Here is a 24075-nt window from a genome sequence, read left to right on the forward strand (position 1 = left end):
GTGGTGATTCGGTGGCCCAATCGCTGAAGGATGACTGGGACAATGCCACGTCATGTGTCAGAAAGGCTTTTCGTTAGTATTGCAGTGTGGTCTGATGCAGCAGTGAACCTGAAGGCCGGGATCACACAACCATGTGTGATGCAATAAACTCCTGCGAGTTTCTCGCATCACACACGGTTGTGTGATCCCAGCCTAAAGTGCATTGTTTAACAATTTTTTTTTCCCTATTCATAGTGATCAAAGTCAAAACCCGTTGGCATTCGATGAATGATCGCTTCAGCAAGGACCTGAGACAGGAGATCCAAGTTCACAGTGGTGCTGCAGCAAGGATAGGGAAATACAAGTACCACCAGGTGCTGTCTTTCCTGAGGCCTGTCCTTGCTCAGAGAACATTAAGTATTTTTGTGTTGTATTCCATTGTGTCATATTCACTAATCTTAATTTTTCCATTCCACAAGAGTTGGCGCTTTTACAATTGATATTTTTTGGTAGTAATGTTTTACTTTTTTTTTTTCTTTTCACAGAACCTGTAGCAGCACCCTCGAACCTGGATCGTCCTCTGGAGTAGTCCCTCAGCGAACTGCCACGGACCAGTTTCAGCCATCCACCAGTGAAGCAGCAAGTGGTCCCGTGTCACAGTCTGGAGAACTGGTCCTTTAGATGTTCCCCTGTCCCAGTCCTCTGCCACTTTTTGGGGGGGCTCTTCCCGCCAGCGGCAGAAGGCCTCGGACAGGTCACTTGAGGTCGGTCTTCCAGAATGCCTTAAAGGTGCTGGGAGAGAGACTGGAAAGTGGTCTGACCCATATTAAAACACTTTTCCAGGATGTCAACCAACGACTTAAGCGTCTGAAAGCCGACCTCCAGAGACCAGCACACCATTTTTTTTAACAAGATAGAGCAGGGCATGTCGGAACACCTTACGCCTGAACGCCAGCTCAATGTGATGCAGGCCGGCAACTCTGCTTACGTTCAGGCTATGCAGCAGACTCTGTACTTCCACCAGGCACAGGTGGTATTTAAACCTGTGCCACCAATTACACACTGCATACCACTGTATGGCCACCACCATGCCCAGTCTTGCCGCACACCACCACCACCATGTCGGGTGCTGCTGCAATCCACTCCACCACCATTCCGAGTCCTGCTCCTGCACAGCTGACCACCGCCACCCTCAGTAGGCCACCAGAAGATCCTGCACGGCTGCCCACCACCTCCACCAGTAGGCCGCCTGAAGAACCTGCACGGCTGTCCACCGCCACCACCACTAGGCCGCCAGAAGAACCTGCACGGCTGTCCACTGCCACCACCAGGCCGGGTTCAGTTCATGCACGCCCTGCTGACCCCACCACTCCCACCCTCCCAAGGAGACACAAAAAAAAGAGGATGTCGCAAAAAACTGGACATAAAGCAAACAGGACTAAAGGCAGCAGAAGTGTTGTACTACCTCCACCCTCACCTTCAAATGTGTCTGTGTTGTCCAGTTTTTTTCTCCCAATGTGTCTCTCGTCCCATGCTTCCACTCCTAACGTGTTCCATCCTTGACCTCCCAGACCCCACAAGCTTAGTTACCTCTTCCCATGGAACCCCTTCATCGTCCACCCGTAGCTAATCCTCCCAGCTCCACACCCCCCAGGATCATGACATTTCCCCCTCAACTGTTCATAATTTTTTTTTTTTTTTAACTCAAATAGTTTTTTATTAAGTATAAAATTTCCATAAAACATTTGACATTAATACATTTTCCAATTTTCCCCAAATTTAACCCGCCCTCCAGCCTCCTTTCAATTTAGACAGCTCACGCTCTTCTCTTAACATGTCTTGTAACAGTATATACATTATCAATATGTAATGTCTTTTATTATGAACATATAGACCATTATTGTATAGACGAAACCACCTCAGGCCTATCTTTCCTTCACCTCCTGCTAACCCAATTCCAGCCAAGGCGTCCACAATTTATCATACAAGACCATTTTCCCTCTTTTCTGATACACTCCCTTTTCCAGGGCCTTGACCTGCCCCACATATTTAATATATTCTCCGCTCGAGGGAGGCTCCTCTTTAATCCAATTTCTTGCTATGACCTTCCGAGCCATGTATAGTAGTTCGGTTCGTAAAAGTTATTTTTATTTTTTTAAATAAATTTCTGTTGTTTTTCCCCAATCACTGCTTGATCTTTGTCTCTTTCGTCGCCGGCAACACACACCGTGCGCCGTCAACACATGTCGCCGTGTACACACACTGTGTTTTTGCCACCTCATAGCTCCATGACACACAATCTACCGCTCCTCTTTTTTATTTGCTTTACACAGCAGCTTTGCTTCTTGTGTGTGTAATGGAGCTATGAGGTGGCAAAAACACAAAGAGGACTGAAAATGCTCCAAAAATATATATTATTACAGCTAAAAAAAGGTCAGGGGTCAACAATGCTCACCTGCCCAGGTGTCAGCACTAGTTCACTCAGAATGCATTGTTTTCTGTATCCTGAGTGCACTAGTTCTGACACATGGGCAGGTGAGTAAAGATATGAGGTGGATTAGCTCCATCATATCTTCAGTCTGCAGTAATATATAGAAATGCAGACTGAAGAGACAATGGAGCTAATCTAATGTCACCTACCATAGCACTGACCTCAGAGAGAAGAGGTGTCGTGTAAAGCAGGGGTGTCAAACTGCATTCCTTGAGGGTCTCAAACCATGCGTGTTTTCAAGATTTCCTTCTCATTGCACAAGGTGCTGGAATCATTGTGTGCAGGTGATTAAATGATCACCTGTGCAATACAAGGAAATCCTGAAAACATGACCTGTTTGCAGCCCTTGAGGAATGCAGTTTGACACCCCTGGTGTAAAGCATAGGTTACATAACCCAATTTGGTTATAATCCAATCCCTGTCGCAATCTGCATGATATAGCGAGTAGATTTTATAAAAACTGTTGTTGTGAACCAACCGGTGATCACCTTATTAAACTTTAAAAAAAAAAAAATATTCCAATATAGAGGGCACTTGGAACAAGTGTTTAACTAGAGGTGTTTTATTGTCAGCAAACATCAAAATACACCTTTAATAATTACAGGTATATAACATTACAAGAACACTATACCATGTCATCTTGCCAGGACAGACGTCCACTCTCAGAAACAAAGTAGGACACAAATGTATTCCTCATTTGGGCAACTTCAACTGTTGTCCTGAGAGGGTGATGATGAGTAATATGGCAATGGATTACAAACTGGTTCATCAAGTTTAATGTTGGGTCGCTCTTTAGCCATTATATAGTTGTGCAGAACCACACATGCCTTGACCACCTCATCGACTGTCTAAATTTTCAAATTAATGGATGTCCCTAAAATGCGCCATTTTGAGACAAGGTTACCAAAGGCACACTCAACAGTTCTTCGTGCACTGGTCAGTCTGTAATTAAAAATCCTTTTTGTGTGTGTTAAGTCCCGACTGGAGTATGGTTTCAGGAGGTTTCCACACATCTGAAAGGCCTCATCCCCAACCATAACATAACCACAATGGCAATGGCGGGCCTTGAGTGTTGGGAAGAGGTTGTGGTAGGGGGAAATTAAAATGATTCCCATACAACCGTTGGCCCATGTTTGAGTTTTTAAATGTCTGAGAGTCATTACCACGGCCAAAAGATCCAATGTCCACGGCGACAAACCTACAGTACGCAGCTGCAATCGCCATGAGCACTATGGAAAATTATTTTTTATAATTAAAGTACTCAGATCCAGTTCCAGCCAGTTTGGTAATCCTGATATGTTTTCCATCCACTGCTCCCAAACAGTTGGGGAAATTACAAACTTCAAAAAATTGGTCTGCAGTTTGCTGCCAGATTTCCGTGGTGGGTAGGGGGATAAATTCTGCACGGAGAACATCCCACAAAGCCCAGCAGGTGTCTGTGATAATCCCAGAGTGTGGAAATTCCTATCCGGAACTGGAAATGGAGCGATGATAGGCTCTCTCCAGTAGCCAGGAATCTGCCGAAAAGAGAGAGAAAAAAATATATCAGAAAAATTATCTTTATAACTTGGGGTTTTGCAAAACAGAGAAAAAAAAAAAAGAGAGAGAGAACATGGCTTTTATAACAATAATATTTAGGACAGTATTTTAAGCAAAACAAAAAAAAGGGAAAAATATTAAGTACACTGCTGAACAATAAGAATTATGACAGGCGTTAATGTTTAAATATTACGTACCTTAGTGTCACCAGCAGATGTTCCTCAGCAGGAATTGCTCTACGGAGCTGGGTGTCCTGCCTCCTGATGGCTCCTTGTACACGGTCCAGCAATTCCATAAAGCTGTCTTTACACATCCTTGAGTACTTAAAATATTTCTTTGTTTTCACGGAGCTCACTGAATAAGGAGTGGTAGGCTCCACGGCTCTGTTGGAGTTCAAGAATCGGGTGCTGCCAAAAGCGCCGACACCGTCTTCTCTGCTTTTCTTTTTTCCATTCTTGCTCACAAGCAAATGCAAAGGAAAGAAACAAGTTGACATCCAAATCCAGATTCTGATAGAAACTCTCCATGCGAAGAGTCATCTTGACACAGGATACAGGAGCAAAATGTGAGGATTTCATCTGTACAAGGGTTTATATAGAGAAATCCACCCATTTGGCGTGGCTTGTTTCAAGGAAATTGTTCTTTAAAATTTTTTCCTATCAAACGCATGCGCATCAAAAACACGAACGCATGCAAAAACGCATGCAAACGTTGCATTTTTATCCGTCATGCGTAGGTTGATGCGGATAAAAAAACGCAGCGTTTGCATGCGTTTTGCAATGCGGTTGCGGACAAGAATCTGCGGACACAACCACAAATGTGAACCTAGCCTAAGAAATTCACCGTGACGTGGCAGTGGGCTTCATACAGTCTGATCAGAATGTTAAACGAAGAACCTCTTGTTCAGATTTGTACATTTTGCTTAGCTCCAATAGATCAAAGTTTTGGATGTGCTTTCCATGGCCTTTTCTATAACTATGGTGCCTAAAAATTGGCCAGCACGACCAAAAGTATGTTGTTTATTTTACTTACTTATATAATGCCATTAATTTCCACAGCGCTTTCTAAAAATTATCCTCACTGTCCTCATTGGCGCTCCTAAACTTAGTTCCTTATCAACATGTTTGTCTTTGCAATGTTGAAGTAATTTGGAGGAACCCCTGATCAAAGCAACAGTGCTGACCACTGTACCACCATTATGGCTTTACAGTAATACTTATATGTATACATATACAAACCACATGAAACAATAAGTATTGAATTTGTAAATTCAACTTTATGTAAACATGTAGAAACCTGGGGTTCTTGGCACACGTTTTTGATCAAAGTATGTAAGCCCATCTGTCCCCAACAAAAGACCTCTTTTAGAGGAGAGCAGCTAGGCCTGAATGAACTGGGGAAGAATAGGATCTAGGTACAATTTGTTATGATTAAACGCAGTCTTGAAAGATGAGCAGATAAAAGATCTAGTCACAGCCTCCAAATGCACAAAATTAGAAAATGGTTAGCATTACTTACCGTTCTGTTTTGTAACCATTTCAGTTGATCTGTTTGAAATCTGTTTCATCTGCCAGAAAGCTGATCTAAAATGTCTACAAATCATAACTCTTCTGCTCCTTATAGTAGAGCAGTCTTTCAGATATCTTTAAGCTGAATTCTACATTTAGCCTACTCTCTGCAGTCATTGTGATTTAGAATGATTATAACAGATGAAGAAGTGGATAATCTGTTTGGGAGAATGGCCAACTCAGACCAGTTTCGTTATCTGGACATGATCGGTCTAACTGGTTGAAAATCTTAAATTGCTATCTGTGCTCCCCTATATTAAAGGGTATCTGCCATCAGGTTTTGCTATATGATCTGATGACAACATACCATAGAGCAAGAAAGCCTGATTCCAGGGATGTATCACTTACTGGGCTGCTTGTTGTAGTTTTCATAGAATACCTGTTTTGTCTGCTGGATCTGTAGCAGAGCTGCATCTTCTGCTCTTTGTATAACCCGGCCAAACCCTGGACTGCCATCAGCTTCCATACACTGTGCATTGTGAGCAAACTGCCAATCAGTGGTGGGGGTGGGCTTACACAGATTAGCTGGACGACTGGGCTGCACATGAGCTGTAGTCACAGAAACAGCACACAGCCTGATAAGTGACACATCTTTGGAATCAGATTATTCTGCCCTTTATTATGCAGCTCTCATATTAAATGTAAAAAAAAACTGCTGGTAGATTCCCTTTAACCCCTTCCCGACCTCCGCCGTACTATTACAGCGGAGGTCGGGACCCCTGCTTTGATGTGGACTCCGGCGCTGAGCCCACCTCAAAGCCGGGACATGTCAGCTGTTTTGAACAGCTGACATGTGCCCGCATTAGCGGCGGTGGGTGAAATCGCAATTCACCCGCCACTATTAACCAGTTAAATGCCGCTGTCAAACGCTGACATGTCACTTGATCGAGGGTCGGCAATGCGTCAGGATGGTAACCATAGAGGTCCTTGAAACCTCTATGGTTACTGATGCTGGCCTGCTGTGAGCGCCACCCTGTGGTCGGCGTTCATAGCAAGCCTGCATTTCAGCTACATAGCAGCGATCTGATGATCGCTGCTATGTAGCAGAGCTGATCCAGTTGTGCCAGCTTCTAGCCTCCCATGGAGGCTATTGAAGCATGGCAAAAGTAAAAAAAAGTTTAAAAAAATATGAAAAAAATGTAAAAATAAATAAAAGTTGAAATCATCTCCCTTTCGCCCCATTCAAAATAAAACAATAAAAAAAAAAAAAATCAAACCTACACATATTTGGTATCGCCGCGTTCACAATCCCCTGATCTATCAATAAAAAAAAGGATTAACCTGATCACTAAACGGTGTATAGAGAAAAAAATTCGAAACACCAGAATTACATTTTTTGGTCGCCGCGACATTGCCTTAAAATGTAATAACGGGCGATCAAAAGACCGTATGTGCTCCAAAATGGTATCATTAAAAACGCCTGCTTGGCACGCAAAAAATAAGCCCTCACTTGACCCCAGATCATGAAAAATGGAGGCGCTACGGGTAATGGAATGTTGCGCATTTTTTTTTTTTAAGCAAAGTTTGGAATTTTTTTTACCACTTAGATAAAATGTAACCTAGACATGTTTGGTGTCTATGAGCTCTTAATGACCTGGAGAATCATAATGGCCGGTCAGTTTTAGCATTTAGTGAATTTAGCAAAAAAGCCAAACAAAAAAACAAGTGTGGGATTGCACTTTTTCTTGCAATTTCACCGCACATGGAATTTTTTTCCCGTTTTCTAGTACACGACATGCTAAAACCAATGATGTCGTTGAAAAGTGCAACTTGTCCCACAATAAACAAGCCCTCACATGGCCATATTTACGGAAAAATAAAAAAGTTATGGCTCTGGGAAGGAGGGGAGTGAAAAACGAGAACGCAAAAACTGAAAAGGGCAAGGTCGTGAATGGGTTAAGGTGCTAGTAGACTTTTACTGGAGAACTACAATGATAGGTATTGGTAAATACATATTTCATAGTTGCCCAGTAAGTACATAGTGTGGTACAGTTGTCACATTGTAACCTTGATAACTACATTTTAGAAATGTATCGCAAAGACTTTATAGTTTAATGACATGTGCTGCATGCCTGATATCATAAACTGTGAATGTATTTCCTCTTTTTCCCCAGCACAAGATATACAAGCCCTATGAAACATTTATGGTACTAGGTAGCCAAAGGCTGACAGAACTTCGAGATGCCATTAATTGTGTCAGTGACTTACAGATTGGAGGAGAATTTAGCAACAATCCAGACCTGGCACCTGAAAATATTTGCAAGGTAAAGAGTCTCATATAATTGCTATAATATCTTTCAATGTGATTACATGTGTAAAAAAATGATTTCCCCCTTCAAAATATCCACTATTATGATATATATATATATATAGATAGATAGATAGATAGATAGATACACTAGATGGTGGCCCGATTCTAACGCATCGGGTATTCTAGTATATGCATGTCCACGTAGTATATTGGCCAGCCACGTAGTATATTGGCCAGCCACGTAGTACACTATGTTCCAAATTATTATGCAAATGATATTTTTCTCTGATTTTCCTAAATGGTTGGTGCAAATGACAGTCAGTCTAATAAAAGTAATCACCCGTTAGAGTATACATCGAATTTTATTGAATAAACCTCCCAATGATAACAGTATAATCTCCAAAATGAATAAAAACTCAAAATGCACTGTTCCAAATTATTAGGCACAGTAGAATTTCTAAACATTTGATATGTTTTAAAGAACTGAAGATGCTCATTTGTGGAATTTGCAGCATTAGGAGGTCACATTCACTGAACAAAAAAGCTATTTAACTCCAAAACATCCTAACAGGCCAAGTTACATGTTAACATAGGAACCCTTCTTTGATGTCACCTTAACAATTCTTGCAACCATTGAACTTGTAAGTTTTTGGCGAATTTCAGCTTGTATTACTTTGCATGAAGTCAAAACAGCCTCCCAGAGCTGCTGTTTTGATGTGAACTGCCTCCCACCCTCATAGATCTTTTGCTTGATGATACTCCAAAGGTTCTCTATAGGGTTGAGGTCATGGGAAGATGGTGGCCACACCATGAGTTTATCTCTTTTAATGCCCATAACAGCCAATGACTCGGAGGTATTCTTTGCAGCATGACATGGTGCATTGTCATGCATGAAGATGATTTTGCTCCAGAAGGCACATTTCTGCTTTTTACACCATGGAAGAAAGTTGTCAGTCAGACACTCTATATACTTTGCAGAGGTAATTTTCACACCTTCAGGAACCTTAAAGGGCCCTACCAGCTGTTTCCCCATGATTCTGGCCCAAAACATGACTCCTCCGCCTCCTTGCTGTTGCAGCCTTGTTGGGACATGGTGGCCATCCACCAACCATCCACTACTCCATCCATTTGGACCATCCAGGGTTGCTCAACACTTATCAGTAAACAAGACTGTTTGGAAATTAGTCTTCATATATGTGTGGGCCCAATGCAACCATTTCTGCTTGTGAACACTGTTTAGGGGTGGCCGAATAGTAGGTTTATGCACCACAGCATGCCTTTGAAGGAGCCTACACTCTGAGGTTCGAGGGACTCCAGAGGCACCCGCAGCTTCAAATATCGGTTTTGCTGCTTTGTAATGGCTTTTTAGCAGCTGCTCTCTTAATCCGATGAACTTGCCTGGCAGAAATCTTCCTCATTATGCCTTTATCAGCATAAACACATCTGTGCTCAGATACAGCCACAAATCTCTTAACAGTACGATGATCACACTTAAGTTTTTGGGAAATTTCTAATGTTTTCATCCCTTCACCAAGGCATTGCACTATTTGATGCTTTTCAGCAGCAGAGTGATCCTTTTTCTTTACCATGTTACTTGAAAACTGTGGCCTGCATAATAATGTGGAACATCATTTTTGAGTAGTTTTCCTTTAATTAGAATCAACTGGAAAACTAATTATCACATGTGTTTAAGATTGATTTCAGTGATCCATTGAGTCCTGAGACACAATACCATCCATGAGTTTATTTGAAAAACAACACAATTAAATCTTTATGATACTTAAATCCAATTTGCATAATAATTTGGAATACAGTGTATATTGCCCAGCCACGTAGTATATTGCCCAGTGACGTAGTATATTGCCCAGTGACGTAGTATATTGCCCAGTGACGTAGTATATTGCCCAGTCACGTAGTATATTGCCCAGCCACGTAGTATATTGCCCAGCCACGTAGTATATTGCCCAGTGACGTAGTATATTGCCCAGTGACGTAGTATATTGCCCAGTCACGTAGTATATTGCCCAGCCACGTAGTATATTGCCCAGCCACGTAGTATATTGCCCAGCCTCTTAGTATAATGCTCCATTAAGTTATGGCCCCATAGATGCCCCATATAATGCTCCATGCAGTTCTTTATGGCCCCATAGACGCTCCATACAGCACTGTGCCACATGTAATGCTGCTGCTGCAATAAAAAAAAAAAGACATACTCACCTCTCGTCGCTGCTCCTCAGCGTCCCGTGTCTCCGCACTGACTGTTCAGGCAGAGGGCGGTGCGCACACTAATACGTCATTGCGCCCTCTGACCTGCCCTCTGACAGAGCGGCGCCCGGCGGATGGAACGTTGGCAGGTGAATATGAAATACTCACCTGCTCCTGGCTTCCGGTCCCAGGGTGTGATGACGTCGCGGTCACGTGACCGCGACGTCATGGCAGGTCCTTCTCGTCCAGGACCTGTGATGACGTCGCGGTCACATGACCGTGTCACGGTCACATGACCGTGTCACGGTCACATGACCGTGTCACGGTCACATGACCGTGTCACGGTCACATGACCGTGTCACGGTCACATGACCGTGTCACGGTCACATGACCGTGAGGTCATGGCAGGTCCTTCTCCCAGACCATCCTTGCCACCGGAATGTGCCGCTTGCATGGACCGGCCGGAGCCCCGGCGGAAGGTGAGTATATGATGCTTTTTTTTTTATCATTATTTTTAATATTAGATGTTTTTATTATTGACGCTGCATAGGTTGCGTCAATAGTAAAAACTTGGTCACACAGGGTTAATAGCGGCGGTAACGGAGTGCGTTACCTGCGGCATATTTCAGTCCATTACCGCCGGCATTAACCCTGTGTGAGCGGTGACCGGAGGAGTGTATGCGGGCGCCGGGCACTGAGTGCGGGGAGTAAGGAGCGGCCATTTTCTTCCAGACTGCGCATCGCTGATTGGTCGTGGCAATGGTCGTGGGCGTTTTGCCACGACCAATCAGCGACTTGGATTCCATGACAGACAGAGGCCGCGACCAATGAATATCCGTGACAGACAGAAGGACAGACGGAAAGACAGAAGTGACCCATATATATATATATAATATCTACTATATAATTGTCTATCTATGAAAATTGTACATTCACACTGAAGGCATCAAAACTATGAATTAACACATGTGGAATTATATGCTTAACAAAAAAGTGTGAAACAACTGAAATTATGTCTTATATTGTAGGTTCTTCAAAGTAGCCACCTTTTGCTTTGATGACTGCTTTGCACACTCTTGGCATTCTCTTGATGAGCTTCAAGAGGTAGTCACCGAAATGGATTTCACTTCACAGGTGTGCCCTGTCAGGTTTAATAAGTGGGACTTCTTGCCTTATAAATGGGGTTGGGACCATCATTTGTGTTGTGCAGAAGTCTGGTGGATACACAGTTGATAGTCCTACTGAATAGACTGTTAGCTGTTTTTTTCTTGCCATAATACAAATTCTAAGTAAAGAAAAACGAGTGGCCATCATTACTTTAAGAAATGAAGGTCAGTCAGTCCGAAAAATTGGGAAAACTTGAAAGTGTCCCCAAGTGCAGTGGCAAAAACCATCAAGCGCTACAAAGAAACTGGCTCACATGAGGACCACCCCAGGAAAGGAAGACCAAGAGTCACCTCTGCTTCTGAGGATAAGTTTATCCGAGTCACCAGCCTCAGAAATCGCAGGTTAACAGCAGCTCAGATTAGAGACTAGGTCAATGCCACACAGAGTTCTAGCAGCAGACACATCTCTACAACAACTGTTAAGAGGAGACTTTGTGCAGCAGGCCTTCATGGTAAAATAGCTGCTAGGAAACCACTGCTAAGGACAGGCAGCAAGCAGAAAAGACTTGTTTGGGCTAAAGAACACAAGGAATGGACATTAGACCAGTGGAAATCTGTGCTTTGGTCTGATGAGTCCAAATTTGAGATCTTTGGTTCGGTGACCAGAAAAATGCACACAGGAAAATTGCACACAGGAAAATTGCCCACATGAAAAATGCACACAGGAAAATTCCCCACACGGAAAATTCCCCACACGGAAAATTCCCCACATGGAAAATTGGCAATTACTGCATCACAAAAGTTTCAGATCTATGATATTTCAGGTGCAAGGTGAGGATGTTCACATAATATGTGATCAACTTGTGATTTACAGTTGACCTAGTGCAAAACTGCAAAAATGATGATCTGTGGTTTGCAGCAGTCTGTCATTCTCAGCAATAGATAGATCGTCTGCTCTCTTCTCTCACTGATTCTGCCTTACTCCTCCCACCAGCCAAGAACAGCAGCACATGCAGAACCAGCAGCAGTGTGATCCAGAGGAGCCATCACTGCTATCAGTGCTCACAAAAGAATCACTGCTGCTGGCAGAGATATTTGGTCCTGGAAGCCCAGAAGGCACAGCAGAAAGGTGAGATTCTGTCACTTGTACCACTTTGTGTTCTTGCTGAGAATGTATGATGTGCTTTTGCAGTGGAGTCCGATGGGCCCCAGTGCGAAATTTGGCCCTTCCCCCCCCACACACATGTTGGTCAGATGTATGGGCCCCTGTAGTGTTCTAAATTCTATAAAGACTTATGAATTGCCCCCCCCTTCATTATGTAGTAATGTCCCCCATACTGGTTTATATGCCCATCATCCTGGTGAATATGTCTGCATCCTGGTATATATGTCCTAATGCTGGTATATATGGTCCCCATCCTAGAATGTATGGTCCACATGATCTCCATCCTGGTATTTATGCCCCCTTTCTGGTATATATGTCCCTATCCTGGTTTACATGGTCCCCAATCCTAGGCTATGTGCACACGTAGGAAATGTGGTGCAGAATTTTCTGCACTAAATCTGCATCTCCTGGCAGAATCCACAGGTGCGTTTTTATGCGTTTTTTATGCGTTTTTAGTGCGTTTTTTGTGCAGTTTTTGTGCAGTTTTTACCACTGCAGATTTCTATTAATGGAGGGGTGCAGAAACGCACAAAAGAAGTGACATGCACTTCTTTGAAATCTGCAGCATTTCTGCGCAGATTTTTCTGCACCATGTGCACAGCTTTTTTTTTTTCACATTGATTTACATTGTACTGTAAATCACCAGCATTAGGACATATATACCAGGATGCAGACATATTCACCAGGATGATGGGCATATAAACCAGTATGGGGGTCATTACTACATAATGAAGGGGGGGGCAATTCATAAGTCTTTATAGAATTTAGAACACTACAGGGGCCCATACATCTGACCAACGTGTGTGTGGGGGGGGGAAGGGCCAAATTTCGCACTGGGGCCCATCGGACTCCACTGCAAAAGCACATCATACATTCTCAGAAAGAACACAAAGTGGTACAAGTGACAGAATCTCACCTTTCTGCTGTGCCTTCTGGGCTTCCAGGACCAAATATCTCTGCCAGCAGCAGTGATTCTTTTGTGAGCACTGATAGCAGTGATGGCTCCTCTGGATCACACTGCTGCTGGTTCTGCATGTGCTGCTGCTCTGGGCTGGTGGGAGGAGTAAGGCAGAATCAGTGAGAGAAGAGAGCAGACTAGATCTATCTAGTGCTGAGAATGACAGACTGCTGCAAATCACAGATCATCATTTTTGCAGTTTTGCACTAGGTCAACTGTAAATCACAAGTTGATCACATATTATGTGAACATCCTCACCTTGCACCTGAAATATCATAGATCTGAAACTTTTGTGATGCTGTAATTGACAATTTTCCATGTGGGGAATTTTCCGTGTGGGGAATTTTCCGTGTGGAGAATTTTCCGTGTGGGGAATTTTCCTGTGTGCATTTTTCATGTGGGCAATTTTCCTGTGTGCAATTTTCCTGTGGGCATTTTTCAGGGAACCCTTTGGTTCCAACGACCGTGTCTTTGTGCGATGCAGAAAAGGTGAACGGATGGACTCTACATGCCTGGTTCCCACCGTGAAGCATGGAGGAGGAGATGTGATGGTGTGGGTCTGCTTTGCTGGTGACACTGTTTTATGGATTTATTCAAAATTGAAGGCATACTGAACCAACATGGCTACCACAGCATCTTGCAGCGGCATGCTATTCCATGCGGTTTGCATTTAGTTGGACCATCATTTATTTTTCAACAGGACAATGACCCCCAAACACACCTCCAGGCTGTATAAGGGCTATTTGACCAAGAAGGAGAGTGATGGGGTGCTAAGCCAGATGACCTGGCCTCCACAGTCACCAGACCTGAACCCAATCGAGATGGTTTGGGGTGAGCTGGACCGCAGAGTGAAGGCAAAATGGCCAATAAGTGCTAAGCATCTCTGGGAACTCCTTCAAGATTGTTGGAAGACGATTTCTGGTGACTACCTCTTGAAGCTCATCAAGAGAATGCCAAGAGTGTGCAAAGCAGTCATCAAAGCAAAAGGTGGCTACTTTGAAGAACCTAGAATATAAGACATATATTTCAGTTGTTTCACACTTTTTTGTGTTAAGTATATAATTCCACATGTGTTAATTCATAGTTTTGATGCCTTCAGTGTGAGTGTACAATTTTCATAGTCATGAAAATACAGAAAAATCTTTAAATGAGAAGGTGTGTCCAAACTTTTGGTCTGTACTGTATGTGTGTGTATGTGTATATACATGTATATATGTGTGTGTATATATATATATATATATATTTTTTTTTTATTATTATTTTTTCCTTTCCTCTGATCCATATCCATTTCCTTCCTTAAGATCTTAAGGATAATCTGTCACCGGGTCTTTGCCTTCCTAATTTGAGTGGAGCATAATGTATCAAACCTGACCCTGTTTTCAGCTGTGTGTTACTTATCGGGCTGCTTGTTGTAGTTTTGATTATCTGCTGATAAAACTGTAATTTTCTCATTAGAGCACTGTTAAACCTGCAACCGAGTCCTTCCTATTCATGAGCTCTGCATAGCCTCACCACTGATTTGACAGTTTTCTGTGTGCACTCTGCATAGAAAGAAAGCTGTCAATTAGTGGTGTGGGAGGGGTTATACAGAGCTCAGCATTCAGAGAAATGGCGGATCTGCAGCAGATAAAATGGTGATTTTATCAAAACTGCAGCAAACAGTAAGTGATACATCCCTGGAATCAGGGACCTGGTCCCAACATCATGTGGCTCTCAGATGTGATAGCAAATACCTAGTGATATATCCTGTTTAATAAAATAATTTGTCTATTGTGGTAAGTTTAGTCACCTGTGGGGAAGCGGGGTTGTGATGTAAAAAAATACAATTTTTATTTATTTTTTTATCTCCATAACTGTAACAGCTCTTAAGTGTATGATATTTTTTGCGGTGATTAGTGGGCAAAGTAAAAAGAAAAAGTAGATGGCACACAAGAGTGGCTCCATTCCTTCTCTGTGAGGCAGCCTTGGAAATCTGAATACAGCTCTCTGTCAGTTCAAAAGAGAACGAATGGAGTCTCTGTTGAGCCTGTGTACTGCCACTCCATTTAGATGGGGATTAAGGTGCCCCATTGTATAGATTGGTGGAGGTCCCAGCCACGTGTCCCCTTCTAAAAGTTATAACTTAATATATACCGTAACTGTTCTGTTCTTAGTATGATAACTATTATTGTTATGGCAGATATGTAAAGTTGATCTGTAAATTTGGACTTTGTATCCTGTGGTGGCTTAGTATAGATCAGGAGGGAGTCCAGGGGGTGGCATAGTATAGAGCAGGAGGAGTCCAGTGGGTGGCATAGTATAGAGCAGGAAGACTCCAGTGGGTGGCATAGTTTAGACCAGGAGGGAGTCCAGGGGGTGGCATAGATAGTATAGAGCAGGAGGAGTGCAGTGGGTGGCATAGTATAGATCAGAAGGGAGGCCAGGAGGTGTCATAGTGTAGAGCAGGAGGAGTCCAGGGGGTGGTATAATATAGAGCAGGAGGGAGTCCAGTGGGTGGCATAATATAGAGCAGGAGGGGTCCAGTGGGTGGCATAGTATAGAGCAGGAGGGAGTCTAGTGGGTGGCATAGTATAGAGCAGGAGGAGTCCAGTGGGTGGCATGGTATAGAGCAGGAGGGAGGCCAGGGGGTGGAATGGTATAGAGCAGGAGGGAGGCCAGGGGGTGGCATAGTATAGAGCAGGAGGGAGTCCAGGGGGTGGCATAGTATAGAGCAGGAGGGAGTCCAGTGGGTGGCATAGTATAGAGCAGGAGGGAGGCCAGGGGGTGGAATGGTATAGAGCAGGAGGGAGGCCAGGGGGTGGAATGGTATAGAGCAGGAGGGAGGCCAGGGGGTGGAATGGTATAGAGCAGGAGGGAGGCCAGGGGGTGGAATAGTATAGAGCAGGAGAGAGTCCAGGGGGTGGCATAGTGTAGAGCAGGAGGAGTCCAGTGGGTGGCATAGTATAGAGCAGGAGGGAGTCCAGGGGGTGGAATGGTATAGAGCAGGAGGGAGGCCAGGGGGTGGAATGGTATAGAGCAGGAGGGAGGTCAGGGGGTGGAATGGTATAGAGCAGGAGGGAGGCCAGGGGGTGGAATGGTATAGAGCAGGAGGGAGGCCAGGGGGTGGAATAGTATAGAGCAGGAGAGAGTCCAGGGGGTGGCATAGTGTAGAGCAGGAGGAGTCCAGTGGGTGGCATAGTATAGAGCAGGAGGGAGGCCAGGGGGTGGAATGGTATAGAGCAGGAGGGAGGCCAGGGGGTGGATTAGTATAGAGCAGGAGGGATCCAGTGGGTGGCATAGTATAGAGCAGGAGGGAGTCCAGGGGGTGGAATGGTATAGAGCAGGAGGGAGTCCAGGGGGTGGCATAGTGTAGAGCAGGAGGGAGGCCAGGGGGTGAAATGGTATAGAGCAGGAGGGAGTCCAGGGAGTGGCATAGCGTAGAGCAGGAGGAGTCCAGTGGATGGCATAGTATAGAGCAGGAAGACTCCAGTGGGTGGCATAGTTTAGACCAGGAGGGAGTCCAGGGGGTGGCATAGATAGTATAGAGCAGGAGGAGTGCAGTGGGTGGCATAGTATAGATCAGGAGGGAGGCCAGGAGGTGTCATAGTGTAGAGCAGGAGGAGTCCAGGGGGTGGTATAGTATAGAGCAGGAGGGAGTCCAGTGGGTGGCATAATATAGAGCAGGAGGGGTCCAGTGGGTGGCATAGTATAGAGCAGGAGGTAGTCCAGGGGGTGGAATGGTATAGAGCAGGAGGGAGTCCAGGGGGTGGAATGGTATAGAGCAGGAGAGAGTCCAGTGGGTGGCATAGTATAGAGCAGGAGGGAGTCCAGGGGGTGGCATAGTGTAGAGCAGGAGGAGTCCAGTGGGTGGCATAGTGTAGAGCAGGAAGACTCCAGTGGGTGGCATAGTGTAGAGCAGGAGGGAGTCCAGAGGGTGGCATAGTATAGAGCAGGATAGAGTCCAGTGGGTGGCATAGTATAGAGCAGGAGGGAGTCCAGGGGGTGGCTTAGTGTAGAGCAGGAGGAGTCCAGTGGGTGGCATAGTGTAGAGCAGGAAGACTCCAGTGGGTGGCATAGTGTAGAGCAGGAGGGAGTCCAGGGGGTGGCATAGTATAGAGCAGGAGGGAGTCCAGGGGGTGGAATGGTATAGAGCAGGAGGGAGGCCAGGGGGTGGAATAGTATAGAGCAGGAGGGATCCAGTGGGTGGCATAGTATAGAGCAGGAGGGAGTCCAGTGGGTGGCATAGTATAGAACTGACAACTATCCTGTTTGCACATTCATACAGCGAAGACTGTAAGTTGGTGAGGGAAGCTGTTGTCTGGACTCAGGTTGCAAGTTACACTGAATCTTTTCCTTCAGAACAATATATTATACTAATTTCTTACCCTTCGCGTATCCTGCCGTACCTTTTACGTCGCGGTGAAAGTGTTCTTTACCATTCCATGTCGTACATATATAACATAAGGAAGGAGTGGGCATCGGCCATCAGCAGGTGGGCTGCCACCATAACAGTAAGGCTTGGAGATCGGGCAACTAAGGAGTTTGGCAGAGGGAAAGTGCTCCCCTCTATCATCCCGCAGGCATTCCTGGAGAGTGATCTGTCTTACACCTCAGCTTACCAGATCCTGGTGGCAGCCAGTCACTCCCTTACTTAAAGGGAACCTGTCACACCCCCCAGGCGTTTGTAACTAAAAGAGCCACCTTGTGCAGCAGTAATGCTGCATTCTGACAAGGTGGCTCTTTTAGTTCCTGTTCCTGCCACTGCTGAAATAATCGTTTTTGAAATTTGTTCCTCATACCGTGAAATCGCCAGGGGGTCAGGTCTTTCCCCCCTTATCCAAACGCCTCACAGCCGTCAATCATGGCCTGTGCGCGCCGGGTGCCGCCTCCTCTTCCTTCATTAGCGTCCCCGGCGCCTGCGCTGTAAGTTCGAAGGGCAGCGCAACTGCGCATGGACGAAAAAAAATAACAGCGCAGGCATCGGGGATGCTTATGAAGGAAGAGGAGGTGGCACCCGCCATGCAGAGGTCCTCAGTGACGGCCTGGATTCGGGGGGAAACACCTGCCCCATGGCGATTTCACGGTATGAGGGACAAATTTCAAATGCGATTATTTCAGCAGTGCCAGGGACCCGAACTAAAAGAGCCAGAATGCAGTATTACTTCTGCACAAGGTGGGTCTTTTAGTTACAAACGCCTGAGGGGGGTGACAGGTTCCCTTTAATCTGTTTTGTTACATATCTCAGATGGTGAATGCCTCAAAGGAATTTAAAAAAAAAAGGTTTTTAGATTTTTCCGCCTTGAAAAAATAAATTAAAAAATGATCAAAAAGTTTAATTTGTGACCAAAAAAATAAAGCACCGTAGAATTACTGTTTTTTTTTTTTTCTATGCCATCCCACAATAAGTAAAGGGCTCGGGGCTCAAGTGTGCAATCGCCCTGTGTGACTGCAGATTTGTGAATCCTCACAGTGCGCTCTGCCGGGATTCGCTGGCCTCGGGAGTGGACGGGCTTGTGATTTGCATACAAGCGGTGACGTGCTGGTTAGATGTGTGTGGCCTTGTCCCATACAAGTGAATGGAACGAGGCCGGACACGTCTAGTCTGAGTGTGGCTGTAAGTATACAAAGTTATAATTGCTGTCACGTGACAACCCCTATTAATGAAAGTTGGTAAACAAATTATATGTACCAAAAATTCTGTCACTCATAAATACGACTTATCCCACAAAAAAAAAACAAAAAAAAACGCCAAACAGTAACATAGAAGGAGAAATAAAAATGTTATGGATCGTTGAATGTGATTATTAAAAAGATTTGTCCCGAAAGCCCAAAATTGGTCAATCCGGAAGGGGTCTAGAGGTAAAGATCAGGCTGTGAAAATATGAGATTCCTTTTAAGCTTCATAATTAACAATTCTGAATTGAATTTCACTTGTTTTTTTTCTCCTTTTTTCTAACCACTTTCATGTTTATTTCAGGATCTCTTCAAATCTGCTTTCTTTTTTTTTGAAGGCATATTTTACAATGACATGAGATATCCCGAATGTAGAGATATAAGCAGGTAAATCCATAAGCAGATGTTACATTTGTCTGTTTGTGTTTTTGCCCTATCTGATCTTTAGGCTGTGCTGATAGGGCAGTTTTCATTCAAATGTGTAATATTTGTGCATGGTATGATCATATGCGAAAGTGTTTGGCTGTAAAAGATTGTAGATAGCGGCACTCGCCACTTGTACTCTAAGACTATGTGCACATGTTGCGGATTTTGCTGCAGATCCGCAGCAGCTTTCCATGCGTTTACAGTATAAAGTAAACCTATGGAAAACGCAATCCGCAGTGCCCATGCTACGGAAAAAAACGCTCGGAAACACTGCGGTTCACATTCCTCAGCATGTCAATTCTTTGTGCGGATTCCGCAGCGGTTTACACCTGCTCCACAATAGGAATCCGCAGGTGTAAAACCGCAGGTGGAATCCACACAAAATCCGCATAAAAACCACGGTAAATCCGCAGGTAAAACGCAGTGCCTTTTACCTGCGGATTTATGAAATCTGCAGTGGAAAAATCTGTAGAGCTCAAAAATACGTGTGCACATACCCTAAAACAGCAACTTTATTAGGGTAACACATGGGAAGCGTAGACCTGGAGGAAGAGAGACGAGTGACGGCTGTTTCGCATGAAACGCTTCTTCAGGCTCATGTGTCACAAGGAAACACACCTCCTGTTTATCATACCTCCAGGCAACAACACAAATTAGTAAAACAATATTTACAAAAATAATTTCTATCTAAAAGGTACAAAGCACTAATTCATATACTAATGTAAGAACGATCATTTTGTACCAAAGAGCCTAAAGCTTCCCTTTTTTGGGGGGGGTAATTTTTTTTTTTTTTTTTTTTTTTTATAGCAAGAAATTATATCAATCGGCCCGTACTGGGTACTGTTTCCAAACTCAAATTTGCAACATTTAACAACAATCTAAAGGTTTAAAACCTAGTTTAATGCAGCGGGATTGTCCTGATGAGATCATTCATAATAGTTTTCAAAAAGCATTTAAACAAAATCGTAATAAATGATTCCAAAATTGTAACAAAAATAAAAAAGATTTGTGCTATCATTCCAATATAGTCTGATGAGCAAAATGATTAAATCTATCATTCATAATTGCTGGCGTATGATAGAAAGTGATCCACTCTTAATGAATATTGCCATTAACAAAATGTCACCACGTCGCCACGCCACATGGGCTGATTAAAGTCCTTTATATATTTTGGTAATTATTGTGGAGTGCTGTCGGTTTGTTTTTATATTCACTTTTGTCTGGTAAAGGTTCACCAACTTTAATTAATCATATGAGATAGGCACATAATAGTAACCCTAAATGTATACGATTTGCCGGTTTGCATTCTGAACTAGTAATTTTTTGTTGAGAAAAGAGATCTATTTTATCCCCAAAAATAAAGGCTGTAGGTTCTTAGGGACTAAATGATGGACATAATCTCAGTCCACTCTTACATTAGTACAATATTTTTCAGACCATAAGACCACCTAGGTTTAGAGGAGGAAATTAGGAAAAAAAAAAGTGAATTCTGTACTGTAATATCCCCTATCCTGGTATATATGGTCCCCTCATCCACATTCTGATACACATGGCCCCTCATCCCTATCCTGGTATGCATGGCTCCCTCATCCCTATCCTGGAATGCATGGCCCCATCCTTATCCTTGTATAATTGGCCCCATCCCGGTCCTGGTTTGATTGGTCCCATCCTTATTCTGGTATAATTGGCCCCATCCCGTTCCTGGTATGATTGGTCCCATCCTTATTCTGGTATAATTGGCCCCATCCCGTTCCTGGTATGATTGGTCCCATCCTTATTCTGGTATAATTGGCCCCATCCCGTTTCTGGTATGATTGTCCCCATCAAGGTCCTGGTATGATTGGTCCCATCCTTTTTATTTTATAATTGGCCCCATCCCTTTCCTGGTATTCATGGTCCCATCAGGAAAGATTTAAAAACAAAACAAAAAATTACTTACCTTCCTCCACTCCCTCTCAGTCGCAGCGTCCTTCTCCGGTGCCAGCAGCTGCTTAATGCTTGTAAGCAGCGCATGGCAGGGATATCATGCGCTGCTCACAAGCAGAGCACAGCTGCCAGAATACTCACGGGGACCGTTCATCGCAGAGAGCGGTGAGTATCCATTCCTCTTCAGTAGCGCGCACTGTCAGCCAGCGGATTCTTGCTGCTGTGGCGGTCACGTGTGCTGATATTTAAGAGAAATGAATATTCACACGTGACCACGGCAGCAACAGGAAGTAGACTGCTGACACTGCGCCTACTGAAGAGGAATCGATACTCGCCACTCTCTGCGATAAACGGTCCCAGTGAGTATTCCGGCAGCTGCTGGCACCGGAGCAGGACACTGCTAGGGAGCGGAGGAAGGTAAGTGTAATTTTTTTCTTAATCTTTTCTGATGGGACCAATCATACCAGCAACAGGATGGGAACAGTCATACCAGGATGCCAGAAATAAATGCATATTCATTGCCCTCCACGCCCATGGACGTGGAATGCAGTGCATATTCATTTCTCTTTAGCAGCAGGCGCAGAAGTTTGCCAGCTCCTGCTGTGACCCTGAAACTGTTCCCCCACCTCCCCTACACAGCCAGAGCCCATACATCTGGACTATAAGGTTATGTGCACACGATGCGGATTTACTGCGGATCCACAGTGTTTCTTTCCGCGCAGAATCGCTGCAGATCAGCAAAGTGATTTACAGTACAATGTAAATCAATAGGGAAAAAAAATGCTGTGCTAATGGTGCGGAAAATTCCACATGGAAAACGCAGCGGATTGAAAGAAGGAGCATGTTACTTCTTTTGTGCGGATCTGCAGCGTTTCTGAACTCTTCCATTATAGAAATCCGCAGGAGTAAAAAAATCCGCAACAAAAACTCATAAAATCCGCATAAAAAATGCATCAAATCTGCACCTGCGTTTTCTGCCAGGAGATGCAGATTTAGTGCAGAAAATTCTGCACCCAAATCTGCAATGTGTGCATACAGCCTAAGACACCCCCCCCCCCCCCCATTTTCCTCCACATTTTCCTCCTCCAGGCGGCCGGAAATGATCGCATCGCCGACCCCGTCGCATGATCGGAGGTCGGCGATGCTTCAGAATGGTAACCATAGAGGTCCTTGAGACCTCTATGGTTACTGATCCCCGGCATATGTGAGCGCCACCCTGTGGTCGGCGCTCACAGCACACCTGCAAGTCTGCTACATAGCAGCGAACATCAGATCGCTGCTATGTAGCAGAGCCAATCGTGCTGTGCCTGCTTCTAGCCTCCCATGGAGGCTATTGAAGCATGGCAAAAGTAAAAACAAATGTGAAAAAATAAAAAATCAAAATAAATCAATACAAAAAAAAAATCAAACCTACACATATTTGGCATCGCCGTGTTCAGAATCGCCCGATCTATCAATAAAAAAAAAGCATTAACCTAATCGCTAAACGGCGTAGCGGGAAAAAAAATCGAAACTCCAGAATTACGTTTTTTTGGTCACCGCGACATTGCATTAAAATGCAATAACGGGCGATCAAAAGAACGTATCTGCACCGAAATGGAATCATTAAAAACGCCTGCTCGGCACTCAAGAAATAAGCCCTCAACCGACCCCAGATCATGAAAAATGGAGACGCTACGAGTATCGGAAAATGGCGCAATTTTTTTTTTTTTTTAGCAAAGTTTGGAATTTTTTTTCACCACTTAGATAAAAAATAACCTAGTCATGTTAGACCTGGAGAATCATAATGGCAGGTCAGTTTTAGCATTTAATGAACCTAGCAAAAAAGCCAAACAAAAAACAAGTGTGAGATTGCACTTTTTTTGCAATTTCACTGCACTTGGAATTTTTTTTCCTGTTTTCTAGTACACGACATGCAAAAACCAATGATGTCGTTCAAAAGTACAACTGGTCTTACAAAAAATAAGCCCTCACATGGCCAAATTGACAGAAAAATAAAAAAGTTATGGCTCTGGGAAGGAGGGGAGAGAAAAACGAACACGGAAAAATGGAAAATCCCAAGGTCATGAAGGGGTTAATCTGTTGGACCTCTATGAACAACTTGCAGAAAGGTAAATACGTGGAGTCTATTCCCGTTTGTAACCATCACCACAGATGCATGCAAAAGCTGATGGGGGACCCAGGTACAAGGTCAGTACCTACAGGGATCTGCCCAAAGCCAGGTCATCTCGTACAGTGCCTTGCAAAAGTATTCGGCTCCGTAGAACTTTTCAACCTTTTCCCACATATCATGCTTCAAACATAAAGATACCAAATGTAAATTTTTGGTGAAGAATCAACAACAAGTAGAACACAGTTGTGAAGTTGGTTATTTTAAATTTTTGTGGGAATTCAAAAACTGAAAAGTGGGGCGTGCAATATTATTCGCCCCCTTTACTTTCAGTGCAGCAAACTCACTCCAAAAGTTCATTGTGGATCTCTGAATGATCCAGTGTTGTCCTAAATGCCTGATGATGATAAATATAATCCACCTGTGTGTAATCAAATCTCCGTATAAATGCACCTGCTCTGTGATAGTCTCAGGGTTCTGTTTGATGCACAGAGAGCATCATGAAGACCAAGGAACACAACAGGCAGGTCCATGATACTGATATTCCTAATTTATCAGACTTTCTCCAAACATGATTTGATAAAGGCCCGAGACCTAGCACATTGAAGGTGCAAATTTCAGCCTTGACTGCTTTCATGTACACTCACCGGCCACTTTATTAGGTACACCATGCTAGTAACGGGTTGGACCCCCTTTTGC

The 24075-nt window shown here is 44.0% G+C and overlaps 1 protein-coding gene across 5 annotated transcripts in view; it reads left to right on the plus strand.

Annotated features, from left to right (window-relative positions):
• Positions 1-24075, plus strand: part of SNAPC3 (small nuclear RNA activating complex polypeptide 3) — a 132678-nt gene that overhangs the window by 97014 nt on the left and 11589 nt on the right. For all 5 annotated transcript variants that reach the window (XM_077249245.1, XM_077249246.1, XM_077249244.1 and 2 more), the window contains 2 exons: positions 7692-7841; positions 19219-19301. In XM_077249245.1, the coding sequence (XP_077105360.1) occupies positions 7692-7841; positions 19219-19301 (233 nt within the window). The remainder of the gene's footprint in view (positions 1-7691; positions 7842-19218; positions 19302-24075) is intronic.

Source organism: Ranitomeya variabilis, chromosome 1, assembly GCF_051348905.1.
Source record: "Ranitomeya variabilis isolate aRanVar5 chromosome 1, aRanVar5.hap1, whole genome shotgun sequence".
NCBI lineage: Eukaryota > Metazoa > Chordata > Amphibia > Anura > Dendrobatidae > Ranitomeya > Ranitomeya variabilis.